Source organism: Bufo bufo, chromosome 5 (assembly GCF_905171765.1).
Source record: "Bufo bufo chromosome 5, aBufBuf1.1, whole genome shotgun sequence".
Classification (NCBI taxonomy): domain Eukaryota; kingdom Metazoa; phylum Chordata; class Amphibia; order Anura; family Bufonidae; genus Bufo; species Bufo bufo.
This window is the reverse complement of record NC_053393.1, coordinates 565,393,222-565,418,979: the sequence shown is the minus strand read 5'-3', so window position 1 is coordinate 565,418,979 and position 25,758 is coordinate 565,393,222. Positions and strand designations below refer to the sequence as shown.

The 25,758-nt window shown below is 55.2% G+C and overlaps 1 protein-coding gene across 4 annotated transcripts in view; it reads right to left on the bottom strand.

Moving 5' to 3' along the window:
• The window catches only part of AGAP3 (ArfGAP with GTPase domain, ankyrin repeat and PH domain 3), a 206,017-nt gene that overhangs the window by 125,255 nt on the left and 55,004 nt on the right, over window positions 1–25,758 (bottom strand). The window contains exons 1-4 of one of the 4 annotated variants that reach the window (XM_040431799.1): window positions 18,842–20,131; window positions 16,567–16,625; window positions 16,194–16,281; window positions 12,343–12,428 (exon numbers count right to left, since the gene is read on the bottom strand). In XM_040431799.1, the coding sequence (XP_040287733.1) occupies window positions 12,343–12,428; window positions 16,194–16,281; window positions 16,567–16,625; window positions 18,842–19,601 (993 nt within the window). In that variant the 5' untranslated portion in view covers window positions 19,602–20,131. Of the gene's footprint in view, window positions 1–12,342; window positions 12,429–16,193; window positions 16,282–16,566; window positions 16,626–18,841; window positions 20,132–25,758 lie in introns of those variants that run through there. The other 3 variants (XM_040431798.1, XM_040431800.1, XM_040431801.1) reach the window with 3 other exon arrangements.

Below are 25,758 nucleotides of genomic sequence, written 5' to 3'. Positions count from 1 at the left end.
CAGGGATAGGGGAGTCTGCAGGAGGCTAGTCAGGGATAAGGAAGTCTGCAGGAGGCTAGTCAGGGATAAGGAAGTCTGCAGGAGGCTAGTCAGGGATAAGGAAGTCTGCAGGAGGCTAGTCAGGGACAGCGGAGTCTGCAGGAGGCTAGTCAGGGACAGGGGAGTCTGCAGGAGGCTAGTCAGGGATAAGGAAGTCTGCAGGAGGCTAGTCAGGGACAGCGGAGTCTGCAGGAGGCTAGTCAGGGCCAGGGGAGTCTGCAGGAGGCTAGTCAGGGACAGCGGAGTCTGCAGGAGGCTAGTCAGGGACAGGGGAGTCTGCAGGAGGCTAGTCAGGGACAGCGGAGTCTGCAGGAGGCTAGTCAGGGATAAGGAAGTCTGCAGGAGGCTAGTCAGGGATAAGGAAGTCTGCAGGAGGCTAGTCAGGGATAAGGAAGTCTGCAGGAGGCTAGTCAGGGACAGGGGAGTCTGCAGGAGGCTAGTCAGGGATAAGGAAGTCTGCAGGAGGCTAGTCAGGGACAGGGGAGTCTGCAGGAGGCTAGTCAGGGATAAGGAAGTCTGCAGGAGGCTAGTCAGGGACAGCGGAGTCTGCAGGAGGCTAGTCAGGTACAGGGGAGTCTGCAGGAGGCTAGTCAGGGATAAGGAAGTCTGCAGGAGGCTAGTCAGGGATAAGGAAGTCTGCAGGAGGCTAGTCAGGGACAGGGAAGTCTGCAGGAGGCTAGAAAAGGGACAGGGGAGTCTGCAGGAGGCTAGTCAGGGACAACGGAGTCTGCAGGAGGCTAGTCAGGGACAGGGGAGTCTGCAGGAGGCTAGAAAAGGGACAGGGGAGTCTGCAGGAGGCTAGTCAGGGACAGCGGAGTCTGCAGGAGGCTAGTCAGGGACAGGGGAGTCTGCAGGAGGCTAGTCAGGGATAAGGAAGTCTGCAGGAGGCTAGTCAGGGATAAGGAAGTCTGCAGGAGGCTAGAAAAGGGACAGGGGAGTCTGCAGGAGGCTAGTCAGGGACAGAGGAGTCTGCAGGAGGCTAGCTAGGGACAGGGGAGTTTGCAGGAGGCTAGTCAGGGACAAGGGAGTCTGCAGGAGGCTAGAAAAGGGACAGGGGAGTCTGCAGGAGGCTAGTCAGGGTCAGGGGAGTCTGCAGGAGGCTAGTCAGGGACAGGGGAGTCTGCAGGAGGCTAGTCAGGGACAGGGGAGTCTGCAGGAGGCTAGTCAGGGACAGGGGAGTCTGCAGGAGGCTAGTCAGGGACAGGGGAATCTGCAGGAGGCTAGTCAGGGATAAGGAAGTCTGCAGGAGGCTAGTCAGGGATAAGGAAGTCTGCAGGAGGCTAGTCAGGGATAAGGAAGTCTGCAGGAGGCTAGTCAGGGATAAGGAAGTCTGCGGGAGGCTAGTAAGGGACAGGGGAGTCTGCAGGAGGCTAGTCAGGGATAAGGAAGTCTGCAGGAGGCTAGTCAAGGATAAGGAAGTCTGCAGGAGGCTAGAAAAGGGACAGGGGAGTCTGCAGGAGGCTAGTCAGGGACAGGGGAGTCTGCAGGAGGCTAGTCAGGGACAGGGGAGTCTGCAGGAGGCTAGTCAGGGACAGGGGAGTCTGCAGGAGGCTAGTCAGGGACAGGGGAGTCTGCAGGAGGCTAGTCAGGGATAAGGAAGTCTGCAGGAGTCTAGTCAGGGACAGGGGAGTCTGCAGGAGGCTAGTCAGGGACAGGGGAGTCTGCAGGAGGCTAGTCAGGGATAAGGAAGTCTGCAGGAGGCTAGAAAAGGGACAGGGGAGTCTGCAGGAGGCTAGTCAGGGATAAGGAAGTCTGCAGGAGGCTAGTCAGGGATAAGGAAGTCTGCAGGAGGCTAGTCAGGGACAGCGGAGTCTGCAGGAGGCTAGAAAAGGGACAGGGGAGTCTGCAGGAGGCTAGTCAGGGATAAGGAAGTCTGCAGGAGGCTAGTCAGGGATAAGGAAGTCTGCAGGAGGCTAGTCAGGGACAGGGGAGTCTGCAGGAGGCTAGTCAGGGACAGGGGAGTCTGCAGGAGGCTAGTAAAGGGACAGGGGAGTCTGCAGGAGGCTAGTCAGGGATAAGGAAGTCTGCAGGAGGCAAGAAAGGGACAGGGGAGTCTGCAGGAGGCTAGTCAGGGATAGGGGAGTCTGCAGGAGGCTAGTCAGGGACAGGGGAGTCTGCAGGAGGCTAGTAAAGGGACAGGGGAGTCTGCAGGAGGCTAGTCAGGGATAAGGAAGTCTGCAGGAGGCAAGAAAGGGACAGGGGAGTCTGCAGGAGGCTAGTCAGGGACAGGGGAGTCTGCAGGAGGCTAGTCAGGGACAGGGGAGTCTGCAGGAGGCTAGTCAGGGACAGGGGAGTCTGCAGGAGGCAAGAAAGGGACAGGGGAGTCTGCAGGAGTCTAGTCAGGGACAGGGAAGTCTGCAGGAGGCTAGTCAGGGACAAGGAAATCTGCAGGAGGCTAGTCAGGGACAGGGGAGTCTGCAGGAGGCTAGTCAGGGACAGGGAAGTCTGCAGGAGGCTAGTCAGGGACAGGATAGTCTGCAGGAGGCTAATGAGGTACAGGGGAGTCTGCAGGAGGCTAGTCAGGGACAGGGAAGTCTGCAGGAGGCTAGTCAGGGACAGGGGAGTCTGCAGGAGGCTAGTCAGGGACAGGGAAGTCTGCAGGAGGCTAGTCAGGGACAGGGAAGTCTGCAGGAGGCTAGTCAGGGACAGGGAAGTCTGCAGGAGGCTAGTCAGGGACAGGGAAGTCTGCAGGAGGATAGTCAGGGACAGGGACGTCTGCAGGAGGATAGTCAGGGACAGGGAAGTCTGCAGGAGGATAGTCAGGGACAGGGAAGTCTGCAGGAGGATAGTCAGGGACAGGGAAGTCTGCAGGAGGATAGTCAGGGACAGGGAAGTCTGCAGGAGGCTAGTCAGGGACAGGGAAGTCTGCAGGAGGCTAGTCAGGGACAGGGGAGTCTGCAGGAGGCTAGTCAGGGACAGGGGAGTCTGCAGGAGGCTAGTCAGGGACAGGGGAGTCTGCAGGAGGCTAGTCAGGGACAGGGGAGTCTGCAGGAGGCTAGTCAGGGACAGGGGAGTCTGCAGGAGGCTAGTCAGGGACAGGGGAGTCTGCAGGAGGCTAGTCAGGGACAGGGGAGTCTGCAGGAGGCTAGTCAGGGACAGGGAAGTCTGCAGGAGGCTAGTCAGGGACAAGGGAAGTCTGCAGGAGGCTAGTCAGGGACAGGGGAATCTGCAGGAGGCTAGTCAGGGACAGGAGTCTGCAGGAGGCTATTCAGGGACAGGATAGTCTGCAGGAGGCTAGTCAGGGACAGAGGAGTATGAAGGAGGCTAGTCAGGGACAGAGGAGTATGAAGGAGGCTAGTCAGGGATAAGGAAGTCTGCAGGAGGATAGTCAGGGATAAGGAAGTCTGCAGGAGGATAGTCAGGGACAGGGAAGTCTGCAGGAGGATAGTCAGGGACAGGGAAGTCTGCAGGAGGATAGTCAGGGACAGGGAAGTCTGCAGGAGGATAGTCAGGGACAGGGAAGTCTGCAGGAGGATAGTCAGGGACAAGGAAGTCTGCAGGAGGCAAGAAAGGGACAGGGGAGTCTGCAGGAGGCTAGTCAGGGACAGGGAAGTCTGCAGGAGGCTAGTCAGGGACAAAGAAATCTGCAGGAGGCAAGAAAGGGACAGGGGAGTCTGCAGGAGGCTAGTCAGGGACAGCGGAGTCTGCAGGAGGCTAGTCAGGGACAGGGGAGTCTGCAGGAGGCTAGTCAGGGACAGGGGAGTCTGGAGGAGGCTAGTCAGGGATAAGGAAGTCTGCAGGAGGCTAGTCAGGGACAGGGAAATCTGCAGGAGGCTAGTCAGTGACAGGGAAGTCTGCAGGAGGCTAGTCAGGGACAAGGAAGTCTGCAGGAGGCAAGAAAGGGACAGGGGAGTCTGCAGGAGGCAAGAAAGGGACAGGGGAGTCTGCAGGAGGCTAGTCAGGGACAGGGGAGTCTGCAGAAGGCTAGTCAGGGACAGGGGAGTCTGCAGGAGGCTAGTCAGGGATAAGGAATTCTGCAGGAGGCTAGTCAGGGATAAGGAAGTCTGCAGGAGGCTAGTCAGGGACAGGGGAGTCTGCAGGAGGCTAGTCAGGGACAGGGGAGTCTGCAGGAGGCTAGTCAGGGATAAGGAAGTCTGCAGGAGGCTAGTCAGGGACAGGGGAGTCTGCTGGAGGCTAGTCAGGGATAAGGAAGTCTGCAGGAGGCTAGTCAGGGACAGCGGAGTCTGCAGGAGGCTAGTCAGGGACAGGGGAGTCTGCAGGAGGCTAGTCAGGGATAAGGAAGTCTGCAGGAGGCTAGTCAGGGACAGCGGAGTCTGCAGGAGGCTAGTCAGGGACAGGGGAGTCTGCAGGAGGCTAGTCAGGGACAGCGGAGTCTGCAGGAAGCTAGTCAGGGACAGGGGAGTCTGCAGGAGGCTAGTCAGGGACAGCGGAGTCTGCAGGAGGCTAGTCAGGGATAAGGAAGTCTGCAGGAGGCTAGTCAGGGATAAGGAAGTCTGCAGGAGGCTAGTCAGGGATAAGGAAGTCTGCAGGAGGCTAGTCAGGGACAGGGGAGTCTGCAGGAGGCTAGTCAGGGATAAGGAAGTCTGCAGGAGGCTAGTCAGGGACAGCGGAGTCTGCAGGAGGCTAGTCAGGGACAGGGGAGTCTGCAGGAGGCTAGTCAGGGATAAGGAAGTCTGCAGGAGGCTAGTCAGGGATAAGGAAGTCTGCAGGAGGCTAGTCAGGGACAGGGAAGTCTGCAGGAGGCTAGAAAAGGGACAGGGGAGTCTGCAGGAGGCTAGTCAGGGACAACGGAGTCTGCAGGAGGCTAGTCAGGGACAGGGGAGTCTGAAGGAGGCTAGAAAAGGGACAGGGGAGTCTGCAGGAGGCTAGTCAGGGACAGCGGAGTCTGCAGGAGGCTAGTCAGGGACAGGGGAGTCTGCAGGAGGCTAGTCAGGGATAAGGAAGTCTGCAGGAGGCTAGTCAGGGATAAGGAAGTCTGCAGGAGGCTAGTCAGGGATAAGGAAGTCTGCAGGAGGCTAGAAAAGGGACAGGGGAGTCTGCAGGAGGCTAGTCAGGGACAGAGGAGTCTGCAGGAGGCTAGCTAGGGACAGGGGAGTTTGCAGGAGGCTAGTCAGGGACAAGGGAGTCTGCAGGAGGCTAAAAAAGGGACAGGGGAGTCTGCAGGAGGCTAGTCAGGGTCAGGGGAGTCTGCAGGAGGCTAGTCAGGGACAGGGGAGTCTGCAGGAGGCTAGTCAGGGACAGGGGAGTCTGCAGGAGGCTAGTCAGGGACAGGGGAATCTGCAGGAGGCTAGTCAGGGATAAGGAAGTCTGCAGGAGGCTAGTCAGGGATAAGGAAGTCTGCAGGAGGCTAGTCAGGGATAAGGAAGTCTGCAGGAGGCTAGTCAGGGATAAGGAAGTCTGCGGGAGGCTAGTAAGGGACAGGGGAGTCTGCAGGAGGCTAGTCAGGGATAAGGAAGTCTGCAGGAGGCTAGTCAAGGATAAGGAAGTCTGCAGGAGGCTAGAAAAGGGACAGGGGAGTCTGCAGGAGGCTAGTCAGGGACAGGGGAGTCTGCAGGAGGCTAGTCAGGGACAGGGGAGTCTGCAGGAGGCTAGTCAGGGACAGGGGAGTCTGCAGGAGGCTAGTCAGGGACAGAGGAGTCTGCAGGAGGCTAGTCAGGGATAAGGAAGTCTGCAGGAGTCTAGTCAGGGACAGGGGAGTCTGCAGGAGGCTAGTCAGGGACAGGGGAGTCTGCAGGAGGCTAGTCAGGGATAAGGAAGTCTGCAGGAGGCTAGAAAAGGGACAGGGGAGTCTGCAGGAGGCTAGTCAGGGATAAGGAAGTCTGCAGGAGGCTAGTCAGGGATAAGGAAGTCTGCAGGAGGCTAGTCAGGGACAGCGGAGTCTGCAGGAGGCTAGAAAAGGGACAGGGGAGTCTGCAGGAGGCTAGTCAGGGATAAGGAAGTCTGCAGGAGGCTAGTCAGGGATAAGGAAGTCTGCAGGAGGCTAGTCAGGGACAGGGGAGTCTGCAGGAGGCTAGTCAGGGACAGGGGAGTCTGCAGGAGGCTAGTAAAGGGACAGGGGAGTCTGCAGGAGGCTAGTCAGGGATAAGGAAGTCTGCAGGAGGCAAGAAAGGGACAGGGGAGTCTGCAGGAGGCTAGTCAGGGATAGGGGAGTCTGCAGGAGGCTAGTCAGGGACAGGGGAGTCTGCAGGAGGCTAGTAAAGGGACAGGGGAGTCTGCAGGAGGCTAGTCAGGGATAAGGAAGTCTGCAGGAGGCAAGAAAGGGACAGGGGAGTCTGCAGGAGGCTAGTCAGGGACAGGGGAGTCTGCAGGAGGCTAGTCAGGGACAGGGGAGTCTGCAGGAGGCTAGTCAGGGACAGGGGAGTCTGCAGGAGGCAAGAAAGGGACAGGGGAGTCTGCAGGAGTCTAGTCAGGGACAGGGAAGTCTGCAGGAGGCTAGTCAGGGACAAGGAAATCTGCAGGAGGCTAGTCAGGGACAGGGGAGTCTGCAGGAGGCTAGTCAGGGACAGGGAAGTCTGCAGGAGGCTAGTCAGGGACAGGATAGTCTGCAGGAGGCTAATGAGGTACAGGGGAGTCTGCAGGAGGCTAGTCAGGGACAGGGAAGTCTGCAGGAGGCTAGTCAGGGACAGGGAAGTCTGCAGGAGGCTAGTCAGGGACAGGGAAGTCTGCAGGAGGCTAGTCAGGGACAGGGAAGTCTGCAGGAGGCTAGTCAGGGACAGGGAAGTCTGCAGGAGGCTAGTCAGGGACAGGGAAGTCTGCAGGAGGATAGTCAGGGACAGGGACGTCTGCAGGAGGATAGTCAGGGACAGGGAAGTCTGCAGGAGGATAGTCAGGGAAAGGGAAGTCTGCAGGAGGATAGTCAGGGACAGGGAAGTCTGCAGGAGGATAGTCAGGGACAGGGAAGTCTGCAGGAGGCTAGTCAGGGACAGGGAAGTCTGCAGGAGGCTAGTCAGGGACAGGGGAGTCTGCAGGAGGCTAGTCAGGGACAGGGGAGTCTGCAGGAGGCTAGTCAGGGACAGGGGAGTCTGCAGGAGGCTAGTCAGGGACAGGGGAGTCTGCAGGAGGCTAGTCAGGGACAGGGGAGTCTGCAGGAGGCTAGTCAGGGACAGGGAAGTCTGCAGGAGGCTAGTCAGGGACAAGGGAAGTCTGCAGGAGGCTAGTCAGGGACAGGGGAATCTGCAGGAGGCTAGTCAGGGACAGGAGTCTGCAGGAGGCTATTCAGGGACAGGATAGTCTGCAGGAGGCTAGTCAGGGACAGAGGAGTATGAAGGAGGCTAGTCAGGGACAGAGGAGTATGAAGGAGGCTAGTCAGGGATAAGGAAGTCTGCAGGAGGATAGTCAGGGATAAGGAAGTCTGCAGGAGGATAGTCAGGGACAGGGAAGTCTGCAGGAGGATAGTCAGGGACAGGGAAGTCTGCAGGAGGATAGTCAGGGACAGGGAAGTCTGCAGGAGGATAGTCAGGGACAGGGAAGTCTGCAGGAGGATAGTCAGGGACAAGGAAGTCTGCAGGAGGCAAGAAAGGGATAGGGGAGTCTGCAGGAGGCTAGTCAGGGACAGGGAAGTCTGCAGGAGGCTAGTCAGGGACAAAGAAATCTGCAGGAGGCAAGAAAGGGACAGGGGAGTCTGCAGGAGGCTAGTCAGGGACAGCAGAGTCTGCAGGAGGCTAGTCAGGGACAGGGGAGTCTGCAGGAGGCTAGTCAGGGACAGGGGAGTCTGCAGGAGGCTAGTCAGGGATAAGGAAGTCTGCAGGAGGCTAGTCAGGGACAGGGAAATCTGCAGGAGGCTAGTCAGTGACAGGGAAGTCTGCAGGAGGCTAGTCAGGGACAAGGAAGTCTGCAGGAGGCAAGAAAGGGACAGGGGAGTCTGCAGGAGGCAAGAAAGGGACAGGGGAGTCTGCAGGAGGCTAGTCATGGACAGGGGAGTCTGCAGAAGGCTAGTCAGGGACAGTGGAGTCTGCAGGAGGCTAGTCAGGGATAAGGAATTCTGCAGGAGGCTAGTCAGGGATAAGGAAGTCTGCAGGAGGCTAGTAAAGGGACAGGGAAATCTGCAGGAGGCTAGTCAGGGATAAGGAAGTCTGCAGGAGGCTAGTCAGGGATAAGGAAGTCTGCAGGAGGCTAGTCAGGGACAGGGAAGTCTGCAGGAGGCTAGTCAGGGATAAGGTAGTCTGCAGGAGGCTAGTCTGGGACAGGGGAGTCTGCAGGAGGCAAGAAAGGGACAAGGGAGTCTGCAGGAGGCTAGTCTGGGACAGGGGAGTCTGCAAGAGGCTAGTCAGGGACAGGGGAGTCTGCAGGAGGCTAGTCAGGGACAGGGGAATCTGCAGGAGGCTAGTCAGGGACAGGGGAATCTGCAGGAGGCTAGTCAGGGACAGGGGAATCTGCAGGAGACTAGAAAGGGAAAGGGGAGTCTGCAGGAGGCTAGTCAGGGACAGGTAAGTCTGCAGGAGGCTAGTCAGGGACAGGATAGTCTGCAGGAGGCTAATGAGGTACAGGGGAGTCTGCAGGAGGCTAGTCAGGGACAGGGAAGTCTGCAGGAGGCTAGTCAGGGACAGGGAAGTCTGCAGGAGGCTAGTCAGGGACAGGGAAGTCTGCAGGAGGCTAGTCAGGGACAGGGAAGTCTGCAGGAGGCTAGTCAGGGACAGGGAAGTCTGCAGGAGGCTAGTCAGGGACAGGGAAGTCTGCAGGAGGCTAGTCAGGGACAGGGAAGTCTGCAGGAGGATAGTCAGGGACAGGGAAGTCTGCAGGAGGATAGTCAGGGACAGGGAAGTCTGCAGGAGGATAGTCAGGGACAGGGAAGTCTGCAGGAGGATATTCAGGGACAGGGAAGTCTGCAGGAGGATAGTCAGGGACAGGGAAGTCTGCAGGAGGATAGTCAGGGACAGGGGAGTCTGCAGGAGGCTAGTCAGGGACAGGGGAGTCTGCAGGAGGCTAGTCAGGGACAGGAGAGTCTGCAGGAGGCTAGTCAGGGACAGGGAAGTCTGCAGGAGGCTAGTCAGGGACAAGGGAAATCTGCAGGAGGCTAGTCAGGAACAGGGAAGTCTGCAGGAGACTAGAAAGGGACAGGGGAATCTGCAGGAGGCTAGTCAGGGACAGGAGTCTGCAGGAGGCTATTCAGGGACAGGATAGTCTGCAGGAGGCTAGTCAGGGACAGAGGAGTATGAAGGAGGCTAGTCAGGGACAAGGGAAGTCTGCAGGAGGCTAGTCAGGGATAAGGAAGTCTGCAGGAGGATAGTCAGGGACAGGGAAGTCTGCAGGAGGATAGTCAGGGACAGGGAAGTCTGCAGGAGGATAGTCAGGGACAGGGAAGTCTGCAGGAGGATAGTCAGGGACAGGGAAGTCTGCAGGAGGATAGTCAGGGACAGGGAAGTCTGCAGGAGGATAGTCAGGGACAGGAGAGTCTGCAGGAGGCTAGTCAGGGACAGGGGAGTCTGCAGGAGGCTAGTCAGGGACAGGGAAGTCTGCAGGAGGCTAGTCAGGGACAAGGGAAGTCTGCAGGAGGCTAGTCAGGAACAGGGAAGTCTGCAGGAGACTAGAAAGGGACAGGGGAATCTGCAGGAGGCTAGTCAGGGACAGGAGTCTGCAGGAGGCTATTCAGGGACAGGATAGTCTGCAGGAGGCTAGTCAGGGACAGAGGAGTATGAAGGAGGCTAGTCAGGGACAAGGGAAGTCTGCAGGAGGCTAGTCAGGGATAAGGAAGTCTACAGGAGGCTAGTCAGGGACAGGGAAGTCTACAGGAGGCTAGTCAGGGACAGGGGAGTCTGCAGGAGGATAGTCAGGGACAGGGGAGTCTGCAGGAGGATAGTCAGGGACAGGGGAGTCTGCAGGAGGATAGTCAGGGACAGGGGAGTCTGCAGGAGGATAGTCAGGGACAGGGGAGTCTGGAGGAGGATAGTCAGGAACAGGGAAGTCTGCAGGAGGCTAGTCAGGGACAGGATAGTCTGCAGGAGGCTAGTCAGGGACAAGGGAGTCTGGAGGAGGATAGTCAGGAAGAGGGAAGTCTGCAGGAGGCTAGTCAGGGACAGGGAAGTCTGCAGGAGGCTAGTCAGGGACAGGATAGTCTGGAGGAGGCTAGTCAGGGACAGGGGAGTCTGCAGGAGGCTAGTCAGGGACAGGGGAGTCTGCAGGAGGCTAGTCAGGGACAGGATAGTCTGCAGGAGGCTAGTCAGGGACAGAGGAGTCTGGAGGAGGCTAGTCAGGGACAGGGAAGTCTGCAGGAGGCTAGTCAGGGACAGAGGAGTCTGGAGGAGGCTAGTCAGGAACAGGGAAGTCTGCAGGAGGCTAGTCAGGGACAGGGAAGTCTGAAGGAGGCTAGTCAGGGACAGGGAAGTCTGAAGGAGGCTAGTCAGGAAGAGGGAAGTCTGCAGGAGACTAGAAAGGGACAGGGGAGTCTGCAGGAGGCTAGTCAGGGACAGGGAAGTCTGCAGGAGGCTAGTCAGGGACAGGATAGTCTGGAGGAGGCTAGTCAGGGGGGAGTCTGCAGGAGGCTAGTCAGGGACAGGGGAGTCTGCAGGAGGCTAGTCAGGGACAGGGGAGTCTGCAGGAGGCTAGTCAGGGACAGGGGAGTCTGCAGGAGGCTAGTCAGGGACAGGATAGTCTGCAGGAGGCTAGTCAGGGACAGAGGAGTCTGGAGGAGGCTAGTCAGGGACAGGGAAGTCTGCAGGAGGCTAGTCAGGGACAGAGGAGTCTGGAGGAGGCTAGACAGGGACAGGGGAGTCTGCAGGAGGCTAGTCAGGGACAGGGGGGTCTGGAGGAGGCTAGACAGGGACAGAGAAGTCTGCAGGAGGCTAGTCAGGGACAGAGGAGTCTGGAGGAGGCTAGACAGGGACAGGGGAGTCTGCAGGAGGCTAGTCAGGGACAGGGGAGTCTGGAGGAGGCTAGTCAGGGTCAGAGAAGTCTGCAGGAGGCTAGTCAGGGACAGGGAAGTCTGCAGGAGGCTAGTCAGGGACAGGATAGTCTGGAGGAGTCTAGTCAGGGACAGGGGAGTCTGGAGGAGGATAGTCAGGAAGAGGGAAGTCTGCAGGAGGCTAGTCAGGGACAGGGAAGTCTGCAGGAGGCTAGTCAGGGACAGGATAGTCTGGAGGAGTCTAGTCAGGGACAGGGGAGTCTGCAGGAGGCTAGTCAGGGACAGGGGAGTCTGCGGGAGGCTAGTCAGGGACAGGGGAGTCTGCAGGAGGCTAGTCAGGGACAGAGGAGTCTGGAGGAGGCTAGTCAGGGACAGAGGAGTCTGGAGGAGGCTAGTCAGGGACAGGGAAGTCTGCAGGAGGCTAGTCAGGGACAGAGGAGTCTGGAGGAGGCTAGTCAGGAACAGGGAAGTCTGCAGGAGGCTAGTCAGGGACAGGGAAGTCTGAAGGAGGCTAGTCAGGGACAGGGAAGTCTGAAGGAGGCTAGTCAGGAAGAGGGAAGTCTGCAGGAGACTAGAAAGGGACAGGGGAGTCTGCAGGAGGCTAGTCAGGGACAGGGAAGTCTGCAGGAGGCTAGTCAGGGACAGGATAGTCTGCAGGAGGCTAGTCAGGGACAGAGGAGTCTGGAGGAGGCTAGTCAGGGACAGGGGAGTCTGCAGGAGGCTAGTCAGGGACAGGGGAGTCTGCAGGAGGCTAGTCAGGGACAGGGGAGTCTGCAGGAGGCTAGTCAGGGACAGGATAGTCTGCAGGAGGCTAGTCAGGGACAGAGGAGTCTGGAGGAGGCTAGTCAGGGACAGGGGAGTCTGCAGGAGGCTAGTCAGGGACAGGGGAGTCTGCAGGAGGCTAGTCAGGGACAGGGGAGTCTGCAGGAGGCTAGTCAGGGACAGGGGAGTCTGCAGGAGGCTAGTCAGGGACAGGATAGTCTGCAGGAGGCTAGTCAGGGACAGAGGAGTCTGGAGGAGGCTAGTCAGGGACAGGGAAGTCTGCAGGAGGCTAGTCAGGGACAGAGGAGTCTGGAGGAGGCTAGACAGGGACAGGGGAGTCTGCAGGAGGCTAGTCAGGGACAGGGGGGTCTGGAGGAGGCTAGAAAGGGACAGAGAAGTCTGCAGGAGGCTAGTCAGGGACAGAGGAGTCTGGAGGAGGCTAGACAGGGACAGAGAAGTCTGGATCATCGATCCAAAGTAAGTTTGTTCAAAAACTTCAATTTTAGTGCCATCTTTGTACAAACATTTAAAATAGGAATCCAAAGTCTGTTTCGGTACTGAGGTACCAGCTGGTACCAAACCCGACTTTGGATTACAAATTTGAAATGTCTTTAAAGATGCGGAAATAAATACGGAACGAAGTTTGGCTCCAGGGAGATGGAATTAAAACCGAAGTGTCTGAACAAATCGACTTCGCATCTATGATCCAAAGCTCAATTAGCGGAATACTAAGGCGTCATCACCTGCATCTCCGGGGGTCCCCCCTCATCTCTGATCAGCAGAAGGTAACTCTGTCCATCAACTACAATTTCCTTCTTGAATCTTCCTCCTAAAACAAGAAAAGGATGAAATGTGTCAAAAAAGCAAAGTCTGAAGAAATAAGAGACTTGTCCCGATTACTGTTTGCAGCCAGTGACGCTTCTAACCCCTGTGTCTAACCTGTAAGACATGTCGCCGCCGGCACCATCAGACCACCACACGGCACCGCCGCAACAGAGACCACCACACGGCACCGCAGCAACAGAGACCACCACACGGCACCGCAGCAACAGAGACCACCACACGGCACCAGAGACCACCACACAGCACCGCAGCAACAGAGACCACCACACGGCACCGCCGCAACAGAGACCACCACACGGTACCGCCGCAACAGAGACCACCGCACGGCACCGCCGCAACAGAGACCACCCCACGGCACCAGGGACCACCACACAGCACCACAGCAACAGAGACCACCACACAGCACCGCAGCAACAGAGACCACCACACGGCACCGCAGCAACAGAGACCACCACACAGCACCGCAGCAACAGAGACCACCACACGGCACCAGAGACCACCACACAGCACCGCAGCAACAGAGACCACCACACAGCACCGCAGCAACAGAGACCACCACACGGCACCAGAGACCACCACACAGCACCGCAGCAACAGAGACCACCACACAGCACCGCAGCAACAGAGACCACCACACGGCACCGCAGCAACAGAGACCACCACACAGCACCGCAGCAACAGAGACCACCACACGGCACCAGAGACCACCACACAGCACCACAGCAACAGAGACCACCACACGGCACCGCAGCAACAGAGACCACCACACGGCACCTCCGCAACAGAGACCACCACACAGCACCGCAGCAACAGAAACCACCACACGGCACCGCAGCAACAGAGACCACCACACAGCACCGCAGCAACAGAGACCACCACACGGCACCGCAGCAACAGAGACCACCACAAGGCACCGCAGCAACAGAGACCACCACACAGCACCGCAGCAACAGAGACCACCACACGGCACCGCCGCAACAGAGACCACCACACGGCACCGCAGCAACAGAGACCACCACAAGGCACCGCAGCAACAGAGACCACCACACAGCACCGCAGCAACAGAGACCACCACACGGCACCAGAGACCACCCCACAGCACCACAGCAACAGAGACCACCACACGGCACCGCAGCAACAGAGACCACCACAAGGCACCGCAGCAACAGAGACCACCACACAGCACCGCAGCAACAGAGACCACCACACGGCACCAGAGACCACCACACAGCACCACAGCAACAGAGACCACCACACGGCACCGCCGCAACAGAGACCACCACACGGCACCGCCGCAACAGAGACCACCACACGGCACCGCAGCAACAGAGACCACCACACGGCACCGCAGCAACAGAGACCACCACACGGCACCGCAGCAACAGAGACCACCACACAGCACCGCAGCAACAGAGACCACCACACGGCACCGCCGCAACAGAGACCACCACACGGCACCGCAGCAACAGAGACCACCACAAGGCACCGCAGCAACAGAGACCACCACACAGCACCGCAGCAACAGAGACCACCACACGGCACCAGAGACCACCACACAGCACCACAGCAACAGAGACCACCACACGGCACCGCAGCAACAGAGACCACCACACGGCACCGCAGCAACAGAGACCACCACACGGCACCGCAGCAACAGAGACCACCACACGGCACCACCGCAACAGAGACCACCACACGGCACCGCAGCAACAGAAACCACCACACGGCACCGCAGCAACAGAGACCACCACACGGCACCGCCGCAACAGAGACCACCACACGGCACCGCCGCAACAGAGACCACCACACGGCACCGCCGCAACAGAGACCACCACACGGCACCGCCGCAACAGAGACCACCACACGGCACCGCAGCAACAGAGACCACCACACAGCACCGCAGCAACAGAGACCACCACACGGCACCAGAGACCACCACACGGCACCAGAGACCACCACACGGCACCAGAGACCACCACACGGCACCAGAGACCACCACACGGCACCGCAGCAACAGAGACCACCACACGGCACCGCCGCAACAGAGACCACCACACGGCACCGCCGCAACAGAGACCACCACACGGCACCGCGGCAACAGAGACCACCACACGGCACCGCGGCAACAGAGACCACCACACGGCACCGCGGCAACAGAGACCACCACACGGCACCGCGGCAACAGAGACCACCACACGGCACCGCAGCAACAGAGACCACCACACGGCACCACCGCAACAGAGACCACCACATGGCACCGCGGCAACAGAGACCACCACACGGCACCGCGGCAACAGAGACCACCACACAGCACCGCAGCAACAGAGACCACCACACGGCACCGCAGCAACAGAGACCACCACACGGCACCGCCGCAACAGAGACCACCACACGGCACCGCAGCAACAGAGACCACCACACGGCACCGCAGCAACAGAGACCACCACACGGCACCGCAGCAACAGAGACCACCACACCGCACCGCGGCAACAGAGACCACCACACGGCACCGCAGCAACAGAGACCACCACATAGCACCGCCGCAACAGAGACCACCACACGGCACCGCAGCAACAGAGACCACCACACGGCACCGCAGCAACAGAGACCACCACATAGCACCGCCGCAACAGAGACCACCACACGGCACCGCCGCAACAGAGACCACCACACGGCATCAGGACCATGTGAACAGATCCATAAATGTCTGTTCAGTATCAGACAGGTGGAGGACATTGTTACCACAATTTGCCCAAGGGAATGGCCATATGGGGCAGACTCTCAGCAATGGAATTGCCAAGTGGATTAGTAGAAGAGAATTTACGAAATTGTCTCCATTCAAAATCTCATCTACACGCTGCAGGAAATCTCGGACGTGGACTGACCCGCCGAGCAGATTTACTAGATGACCAGCATGCCAATTTATGTTGAGCATTTGGAGCAGGTTTCATGCAGAAAATGAGGCCCTCAGGGATAACGGCTAATACGGATTTTCTGCAGATTCACATCAAAATCCATAAGGCCAAAATAAAAAATAAAATAAAAATAATAATAATACTAAAATACCTCCTGCGGTGGTTCTCTGGCTCACTTGCCTGCTCCCATGAGAGAAAAGTCCATAAAGTCCATGGCAGAAATTCTGTTGTGGAAAGTCTTGCGAACCCTTTCATAATGTGGCCTCCAGCTAACCAAAAAATCACTGCCGCCAAATGGACAGAGCGCTGGTACCAGGAAGAACCTGAGCGACCCTGTGCTACATGCATGGACTCTACCTGGAGAACTGAGCGAACTGTAAGTCATCCCCGTGGTGGTCCATAAACCTGCAGGGTGTACTCAGTGACCTTCCCTCTTACAGCAACACACCACTTCTGGCAGAGTCTATGGCCACACTGCCCCGGAAGGACAACCTGCGAAGGCTTCTTCACGGGTGGTGGTCAGGGCGCAGTCATCTCCAGGACACCACTGTTACATGTGAATAAATCCTTACGTCGTCTTGGCTGCCATCCCCCATGGCCTGAACCAGGAGACCAACATTACTGTGCAGCCTCTCTAATGGGCTCAGCACCACCACCTGGAACGTTGAGTCCCAACAAAGACAACATCTGACCCCGAATGGGGTCGACCCATATAATGCGCTGTGGAATGTGTTGGCGCCATATAAATGATTAAAAAAGGACCTTCATCCTGCCCGCCGCCTGTGCTGACTGTCACCATGGTCCAGGCGCAGCAGCATGGTTGGTGGATCACCTACCTTCTGGAGACTCTTCCTGAACGTATGTTCCTGTAAGGTATCGGTGAACCAATGCCGATTTCCCACTGGAGAGATTACCCACAATGCCCTGCAACAGAGTATAAGGTTTTATAGAGGATTAATACCCAGAGCAGACAGAATGACTGACCTAACCTGGTCCCAATGTCCACAGCCAGTAAGGCCTCCCAGTCCCCTCTGCACCAGCTTCTCACCCAACCCTACACGGACTGTGCTCCGGTGTCTCAGAACCCCCTCCCCAGCTCTTCTCTGACCACATAGATGGAAGCAGTAATGTCCACCACACCTCCCTTTACAGATAATGGCAGTTCCTTCACCATTACAGAGACAAGGCACGGCACATTTAGGCTCTTACCACTTTAAGCTCCGGCACAGAGCGACTCAGGGTCCACTCCTGACTGTTCACAAACGAGTCTGAAACACAGAAGAAAATCATCACAATCCCATACATCTGTGCACCAAGTCACTACATCTAGGCAGGACCATCACATGGACTCCTTTATAGTCCCTGCCCCTTCATCTTCTTGGATTCTCTATTTCCTTGCATAGGGCTTCTATCCCTCTTCTTCCCTTGCGTGGGCCTTCTATCCCTCTCCTTCCCTTGCGTGGGCCTTCTATCCCTCTCCTCCCTTGCGTGGGCCTTCTATCCCTCTCCTTCCCTTGCGTGGGCCTTCTATCCCTCTCCTTCCCTTGCGTGGGCCTTCTATCCCTCTCCTTCCCTTGCGTGGGCCTTCTATCCCCCTCCTTCCCTTGCGTGGGCCTTCTATCCCTCTCCTTCCCTTGCGTGGGCCTTCTATCCCTCTCCTTCCCTTGCGTGGGCCTTCTATCCCTCTCCTTCCCTTGCGTGGGCCTTCTATCCCTCTCCTTCCCTTGCGTGGGCCTTCTATCCCTCTCCTTCCCTTGCGTGGGCCTTCTATCCCTCTCCTACCCTTGCGTGGGCCTTCTATCCCTCTCCTTCCCTTGCGTGGGCCTTCTATCCCTCTCCTTCCCTTGCGTGGGCCTTCCATCCCTCTCCTTCCCTTGCGTGGGCCTTCCATCCCTCTCCTTCCCTTGCGTGGGCCTTCCATCCCTCTACTTCCCTTGCGTGAGCCTTCCATCCCTCTACTTCCCTTGCGTGGGCCTTCCATCCCTCTACTTCCCTTGCGTGGGCCTTCCATCCCTCTCCTTCCCTTGCGTGGGCCTTCCATCCCTCTCCTTTCCTTGCATGGGCCTTCTACCCCTCTCCTTCCCTTGCATGGGCCTTCCATCCCTCTCCTCCCCTTGCATGGGCCTTCCATCCCTCTCCTCCCATTGCATGAGCCTTCCATCCCTCTCCTTTCCTTGCATGGGCCTTCCATCCCTCTCCTCCCCTTGCATGGGCCTTTTATCCCTCTCCTCCCCTTGCATGGGCCTTTTATCCCTCTCCTCCCCTTGCATGGGCCTTCCATCCCTCTCCTCCCCTTGCATGGGCCTTCCATCCCTCTCCTCCCATTGCATGAGCCTTCCATCCCTCTCCTTTCCTTGCATGGGCCTTTTATCCCTCTCCTCCCCTTGCATGGGCCTTCTATCCTTCTCCTTCCCTTGCATGGGCCTTTTATCCCTCTCCTCCCCTTGCATGGGCCTTCTATCCCTCTCCTCCCCTTGCATGGGCCTTCTATCCCTCTCCTTCCCTTGCATGGGCCTTCTATCCCTCTCCTACCCTTGCGTGGGCCTTCCATCCCTCTCCTTTCCTTGCATGGGCCTTCTACCCCTCTCCTTTCCTTGCATGGGCCTTCCATCCCTCTCCTCCCCTTGCATGGGCCTTCCATCCCTCTCCTCCCATTGCATGAGCCTTCCATCCCTCTCCTTTCCTTGCATGGGCCTTCCATCCCTCTCCTCCCCATTGCATGGGCCTTTTATCCCTCTCCTCCCCTTGCATGGGCCTTCTATCCCTCTGCTTCACTTGCACGGTCCTTCTACTCCTCTCCTTCCCTTGCATGGGCCTTTTACAACTCTCCTTTTCTTGCATGGGGCTTCTATCCCTCTCCTTCCCCTGCGTGGACCTTCCATCCCTCTCTTTCCCTTGCGTGGGCCTTCTATCCCTCTGCTTCACTTGCATGGGCCTTCCATCCCTCTGCTTCACTTGCATGGGCCTTCCATCCCTCTCCTTCCCTTGCAGTTTCCTCCTATCAGTTAATTATTGTTATTCCATCTATTAGACAATACACTGCTAAATATCCTTCTGTACAGATTGTTGGGTTGAGACATAGGAGACTTGTCTCCTGAAGACACTGGTCGCTAAGATTAGAAATCATGCAGTTTCTGGGTGTTACCAGGAAGAAGTTTGCAAGGTGATTGCCTGCATTCATCACAACTCATAACTGCAGATTAATGGGACTTCATAGAGGCCTGGAACGACCCTAGGCTCAAAAGGAAGACACCTCAGCACTTCAGAGTCTCAGACATATACATATATCATATACACACCTAGCGTCTTTAATCTTTTTAGAAATCTCAGCACAAAAAGACTCCATAAGAGCTTATATGATACCTTATAAGTCATAGGTCCTCAAGAAGAGGAGTTATGTGGAATGCTTCCTCTTAATTTATGCAAGGACATTGACTGGGGACGGATGAGCTTCTAGTAAGACCAAATAGACCCTTCAGCTTACCCCCACCGCATGAGATGCCCGTCAGAACTGGCTCAGAGAACTGGACGCAGTTACCACCTGCCCAACCAATTCCAGTGCCACAGTCCTTTTTTCGAAAAGGTCCAGTGATTATCTTCCACAGGCTGGACCGGTTTTCTTTGTTTTCCACAACTGGAACCTCCGAAATGAGGAGATCTTTACGTGATGATGCCGTTTGCAGGGAGAAGCTGTCTGCCTCACTGCGACTCCTCAACCTGTTGTCCCAATATTCACAGTTCTTCCTAAACTCTGCTCCGCGGCGCAGCCGGAAGCTGAAGCTCTTACGTAGAGATGAGAGGTTCTTCTTTGACTGCGTCTCTGGAGTTTTGCTCCCAAACACATTCCACCGCTGACTACTAAACACAGATGCTCCACGCAGAAAGCCTGAGCTGCTGCTACACTCTTTCCTGCAAGACGCTGGGCCTTGTCCTCCACCGAGCCGGTTTATGTCCAGGACACTCATACTCAGAGGTCGGGATGTACTGGTGCCATTACTGGGTTTATAGTCCTGTCCACCTCCCATGGTCTCACACCTCTTCCCGGACCTTTGCCTCAGGAGGTCGAGCAACCCTCCCAGGGAACTTGAACTTGTTTCTCTTTTGGAGCTTGTGACGCCATGGCCCACTGAGCAGAGGCTTTTGGGCCGACGCTTTTGCTGCTTGGCTGCATGAATGGCGGCTTGTACAGCTTGGGCGGCAGAAGGATCTGCAGGAGTCTTCACATTGGCAGTGGAGGGCTCCATTGCTTCCAGGTCACGTCTGTCTTAAATCCACACTCCTGTATGTTCTCATGGCACACAGCATGCAGAAGGTTCCTCGGCAGAAGAATAGCGTGCACCACACAAGCACCGTCCCAAGACCATGTCTGAAACCAGCGAGATGAGAGACGGCAGCAGATGACATCAAACTGGGAGCGGAGAAGCAGGGAGTGGAGGCACACCTCTGGAAGATTCACTGTTTCTTTTGCTGCTGTCCTGCTACATGTCGGAACATGTGTGAGAATAACAGGTTGTACAGGGAGAGGCCGGCGACGCGCAGCCACGAAACCGTCGTACCCATCGCAAACCGCACATGAGGGGGGCCAGCTAGTAAAACTGAGAGAGCCAAACCTACCCCCTCAAGTACCTTCCACCAGTGTCCACCCGCTCAGTACAGCCACATTCACACAGACCGCACAGATCTCCGAGAAACCGGGCAGAAGATAGCAACGCAAATCATTTCATAAACTTCACTGTTATGGCGCCCTCTGGTGTTCTATACTGGTCATCACGCCCTCTGGTGTTCTATACTGGTCATCACACCCCCTGCTGGTCTATACTGGTCATCACGCCCCCTGCTGTTCTATACTGGTCATCACACCCCCTGGTGTTCTATACTGGTCATCACACCCCCTGGTGTTCTATACTGGTCATCACGCCCCCTGGTGTTCTATACTGGTCATCACGCCCTCTGGTGTTCTATACTGGTCATCACGCCCCCTGGTGTTCTATACTGGTCATCACGCCCCCTGGTGTTCTATACTGGTCATCACGCCCCCTGGTGTTCTATACTGGTCATCACGCCCCCTGGTGTTCTATACTGGTCATCACGCCCCCTGGTGTTCTATACTGGTCATCACGCCCCCTGGTGTTCTATACTGGTCATCACGCCCCCTGGTGTTCTATACTGGTCATCACACCCCCTGGTGTTCTATACTGGTCATCACGCCCCCTGGTGTTCTATACTGGTCATCACCCCCCCTGCTTTTCTATACTGGTCATCACGCCCCCTGGTGTTCTATACTGGCCATCACGCCCCCTGGTGTTCTATACTGGTCATCACACCCCCTGGTGTTCTATACTGGTCATCACGCCCCCTGGTGTTCTATACTGGTCATCACCCCCCTCTGGTGTTCTATACTGGTCATCACACCCTCTGGTGTTCTATACTGGTCATTACGCCCCCTGGTGTTCTATACTGGTCATCACGCCCCCTGGTGTTCTATACTGGTCATCACGCCCCCTGGTGTTCTATACTGGTCATTACGCCCCCTGGTGTTCTATACTGGTCATCACGCCCCCTGGTGTTCTATACTGGTCATCACGCCCCCTGCTGTTCTATACTGGTCATCACGCCCCCTGCTGTTCTATACTGGTCATCACACCCCCTGGTGTTCTATACTGGTCATCACACCCTCTGCTGGTCTATACTGGTCATCACGCCCCCTGGTGTTCTATACTGGTCATCACGCCCTCTGGTGTTCTATACTGGTCATCACGCCCTCTGGTGTTCTATACTGGTCATCACACCCTCTGCTGGTCTATACTGGTCATCACGCCCCCTGGTGTTCTATACTGGTCATCACGCCCCCTGGTGTTCTATACTGGTCATCACACCCCCTGCTTTTCTATACTGGTCACCCTGCTGTTAAATACTTGTTAGATCTCCTCCTCCTGATGTTACACACCACTCACAAAAAGTCTGGGATATTTGTCTTGTGGGTGAGATTTCCGGATGAACCTAAAATGCCCTCTGACCTTTACAGGAGAACTTAATGTCACCTTCTCTAACCTTCTGAATGCACATGTCAAACTGTTCAATGCTTCCGGACTTTTTGCGCAACTTGCTGTTCTCCAACATGGAGCTTAACGGTAATATTTACACCAGGTGTTTGATCCATGAATCGCCAAATAATTTTCCGGGTTTTATTAGAATTAGTATTAAACAGTCCTTCTCATCATGCTGTTCACATTCTGACATCATGAGACCAAGACGACGCCTAACAATTAATGAACAGTACCTCGCCATTGTGAGGCTTCAAGCAGGATGTTCTCAGACGGATGTGGCCCCTGAGCTTAGAGTGTCACAGAGTGTCATCAGCAGGTTGTATCAGAGATAGAGAGACTGGAATTGTCACAGAAAGGCAGAGAAGTGGATGTCCTTTGGCCACATCCCACACTGATGACCAGTTCATTGTGAACAATGCCCTTCAGAATCGGATGATGAATGCCACACAACTACAGGCAAGATTAAGGGAGGTGAGAGGCACCAAAGTGTCATGTCAGACCATTCGAAACCCATTTACATCAATGTGGTCTGCGTTCTAGACGACCTGCAAGAGAACTTGCACCACCAGGAACAGGCGTGAGTGTCTTGTATGGGCCAGGGAGCATGTATGCTGGACGAGGGACCAGTGGGCCTCAGTGCTGTTCACTGATGAAAGACTATTCACGCTGAGCAGAAATTATGGCCACCAACGATGTTGGAGACGTTAAGGAGAGCGCTCTGCATCAGCCACTGTGGTCACCAGACCAGCCTTTGGTGGTGGCGGTGGTGTTAAAGTGTGGGCAGGTGTGTCTAGTTCATACAGAACTGCCCTACACTGTGAATGGTCCAGTGACAGCCCATACTACTTGGAGAACACCATTAATCCAGTCATTGTGCCTCTGCAGGAACAACACAGGCCTAATGTCATCTTCATGGAGGACAAGGCTCCAGCTCATCGAGGTGGCATCATTAGGGAATGGCTGCTGGAGACTGGGGGACCTCAAGTGGAGCACCCTGCACTTTCTCCAGAACTGAATACCATTGAAAACTTATGGGATCAGCTGAGTCGCCGTGTAGAGGCTAGAAACTCTGTACCCCAGAACCTCAATGACCTGAGGTCTGCCCTTCAAGAAGAGTGGGATGCTATGTCTCAAGTTCCTGAGACACTGACATTTTTGTGGCGGTGAACCCAGCACTGGTGGTGGCTTCTGTGTCAGTAAAATGTTTGAGATGAGGAAATTACCATTAATGCTTCTACTTAATGCCCAACTTTCATCATATAATATCACTGGAGCCAGAACTTTAAGTTTTCCATAAATTTCACCCGAAAGTCAAATAGTCCTAACTTTTTGCGAGCAGTGTATACTTGTTATGTCTCCTCCTCCTGACGTTATATACTTGTTATGTCTCCTCCTCCTGACGTTATATACTTGTTGTCTCCTCCTCCTGACGTTATATACTTGTTATGTCTCCTCCTCCTGACGTTATATACTAGTTATGTCTCCTCCTCCTCCTGACGTTATATACTTGTTATGTCTCCTCCTCCTGACGTTATATACTTGTTATGTCTCCTCCTCCTGACGTTATATACTAGTTATGTCTCCTCCTCCTGACGTTATATACTAGTTATGTCTCCTCCTCCTGACGTTATATACTTGTTGTCTCCTCCTCCTGACGTTATATACTTGTTATGTCTCCTCCTCCTGACGTTATATACTTGTTGTCTCCTCCTCCTCCTGACGTTATATACTAGTTATGTCGCCTCCTCCTCCTGACGTTATATACTTGTTGTCTCCTCCTCCTCCTGACGTTATATACTAGTTATGTCGCCTCCTCCTCCTGACGTTATATACTTGTTGTCTCCTCCTCCTGACGTTATATACTTGTTATGTCTCCTCCTCCTCCTGACGTTATATACTTGTTATGTCTCCTCCTCCTGACGTTATATACTTGTTGTCTCCTCCTCCTGACGTTATATACTTGTTATGTCTCCTCCTCCTCCTGACGTTATATACTTGTTATGTCTCCTCCTCCTCCTGACGTTATATACTAGTTATGTCTCCTCCTCCTCCTGACGTTATATACTAGTTATGTCTCCTCCTCCTGACGTTATATACTTATGTCTCCTCCTCCTGACGTAATATACTTGTTATGTCTCCTCCTCCTCCTGACGTTATATACTAGTTATGTCGCCTCCTCCTCCTGACGTTATATACTTGTTGTCTCCTCCTCCTGACGTTATATACTTGTTATGTCTCCTCCTCCTGACGTTATATACTTGTTATGTCTCCTCCTCCTGACGTTATATACTTGTTATGTCTCCTCCTCCTCCTGACGTTATATACTTGTTATGTCTCCTCCTCCTCCTGACGTTATATACTTGTTATGTCTCCTCCTCCTCCTGACGTTATATACTAGTTATGTCTCCTCCTCCTCCTGACGTTATATACTAGTTATGTCTCCTCCTCCTGACGTTATATACTTATGTCTCCTCCTCCTGACGTAATATACTTGTTATGTCTCCTCCTCCTCCTGACGTTATATACTAGTTATGTCGCCTCCTCCTCCTGACGTTATATACTTGTTGTCTCCTCCTCCTGACGTTATATACTTGTTATGTCTCCTCCTCCTGACGTTATATACTTGTTATGTCTCCTCCTCCTGACGTTATATACTTGTTATGTCTCCTCCTCCTCCTGACGTTTTATACTAGTTATGTCTCCTCCTCCTGACGTTATATACTAGTTATGTCTCCTCCTCCTGACGTTATATACTAGTTATGTCTCCTCCTCCTGACGTTATATACTTGTTATGTCTCCTCCTCCTCCTGACGTTATATACTAGTTATGTCTCCTCCTCCTCCTGACGTTATATACTAGTTATGTCTCCTCCTCCTGACGTTATATACTAGTTATGTCTCCTCCTCCTGACGTTATATACTAGTTATGTCTCCTCCTCCTGACGTTATATACTAGTTATGTCTCCTCCTCCTGACGTTATATACTAGTTATGTCTCCTCCTCCTGACGTTATATACTAGTTATGTCTCCTCCTCCTGACGTTATATACTTGTTATGTCTCCTCCTCCTGACGTTATATACTAGTTATGTCTCCTCCTCCTCCTGACGTTATATACTAGTTATGTCTCCTCCTCCTCCTGACGTTATATACTAGTTATGTAGAATACTGCGCATCAAACTACCCATACCAACCTTCCATTCCCAGAAATCCAGCCCAGGAAACACTTTAAACAAAAGTGCCTCCGCAAACGACACTTTCCCTAGTGTCCTGGATTCCAGTTACCATTCTGGGTGAGGCATACTCCCCCTCCAGGGACTGGCCAACCAAAGTACCAAAGGATCCTCCTGGGGCCCAGGCTATGAAGTCATAATGAGACACGAAGGTCCAAGAGCAAAGTTGCATTTGGAGCTGCCTTTTCAGCAAATCACTGTCCACAAGGGTCTAGATCTTAGGTCCTCAATCAATTAGAGTTTATAGGAGTTGGGCCCTGGGAGCAGTTTCCTCTGGTGGCCCCAAGGAACCCCAGTCCGCAGCTGCCCTCTAGTACATCACCAGCGACCATGTTACAAAAACCACTCCTGAGGACTGCTGCAGAATAAACTGCATGGCTCAGTAACAAGTAGGAAGATCGGTCTACTGTGCATGTGCCCCCCGATGTGTGTGCAGTGAAGGACCAGGTCTACTATCGGGCAGCAGACCGACGCCCGGGTCAGGGAGGCCATTATAACACACTCTGTTCCGTCATATAACTGACTCCGATGGGGGCCATCACTTGACTGGAGCAATCTCTGAGCACAGATGTGAACAGGGTGGTATGCACACAGTACAGATGGCGCTGGCAGGGAGGGCACACACTCTGTACACCGGCCGAGCACCAGGCGGTGGCGTCAGCTCCATAATGGCTGCCCATCGTCTTGTTGCTGCAGTGTCCATAGTTCCTCACACACTATGTAATTATAGGCAGAAAGAAAGCCTTGTGTGTCTAAGTTCTCCATACTGCAGGATGGGAATCCTGTGCGGGGACCGAGATTCTGGAAAATGCCCCAGGAAGAGGGAGTGAGGCACAGACCGCCACCGCGCCCACGTGCTCAAAGGTAAGGACACAAATCTCTCGCCCACCACATTCCACCTTTAGCTGAAATTTACATCACATATTTGTGGAACCTTTTAGTAAATGTGACCTTCGTTGGTAACCTGGTCACTCAGGCTTCAGGTGGATTAACCATTTCTCTACCAGCGAGCGTCATGGTCGGCAGGTCTCCACAGGTTCAAACAGCAGAGACCCGCGGTTAATTACCACGACTGGCAATAATGCGAGATCACAGCATCTAAAGGGTGAAAAACTGTAAGCTCG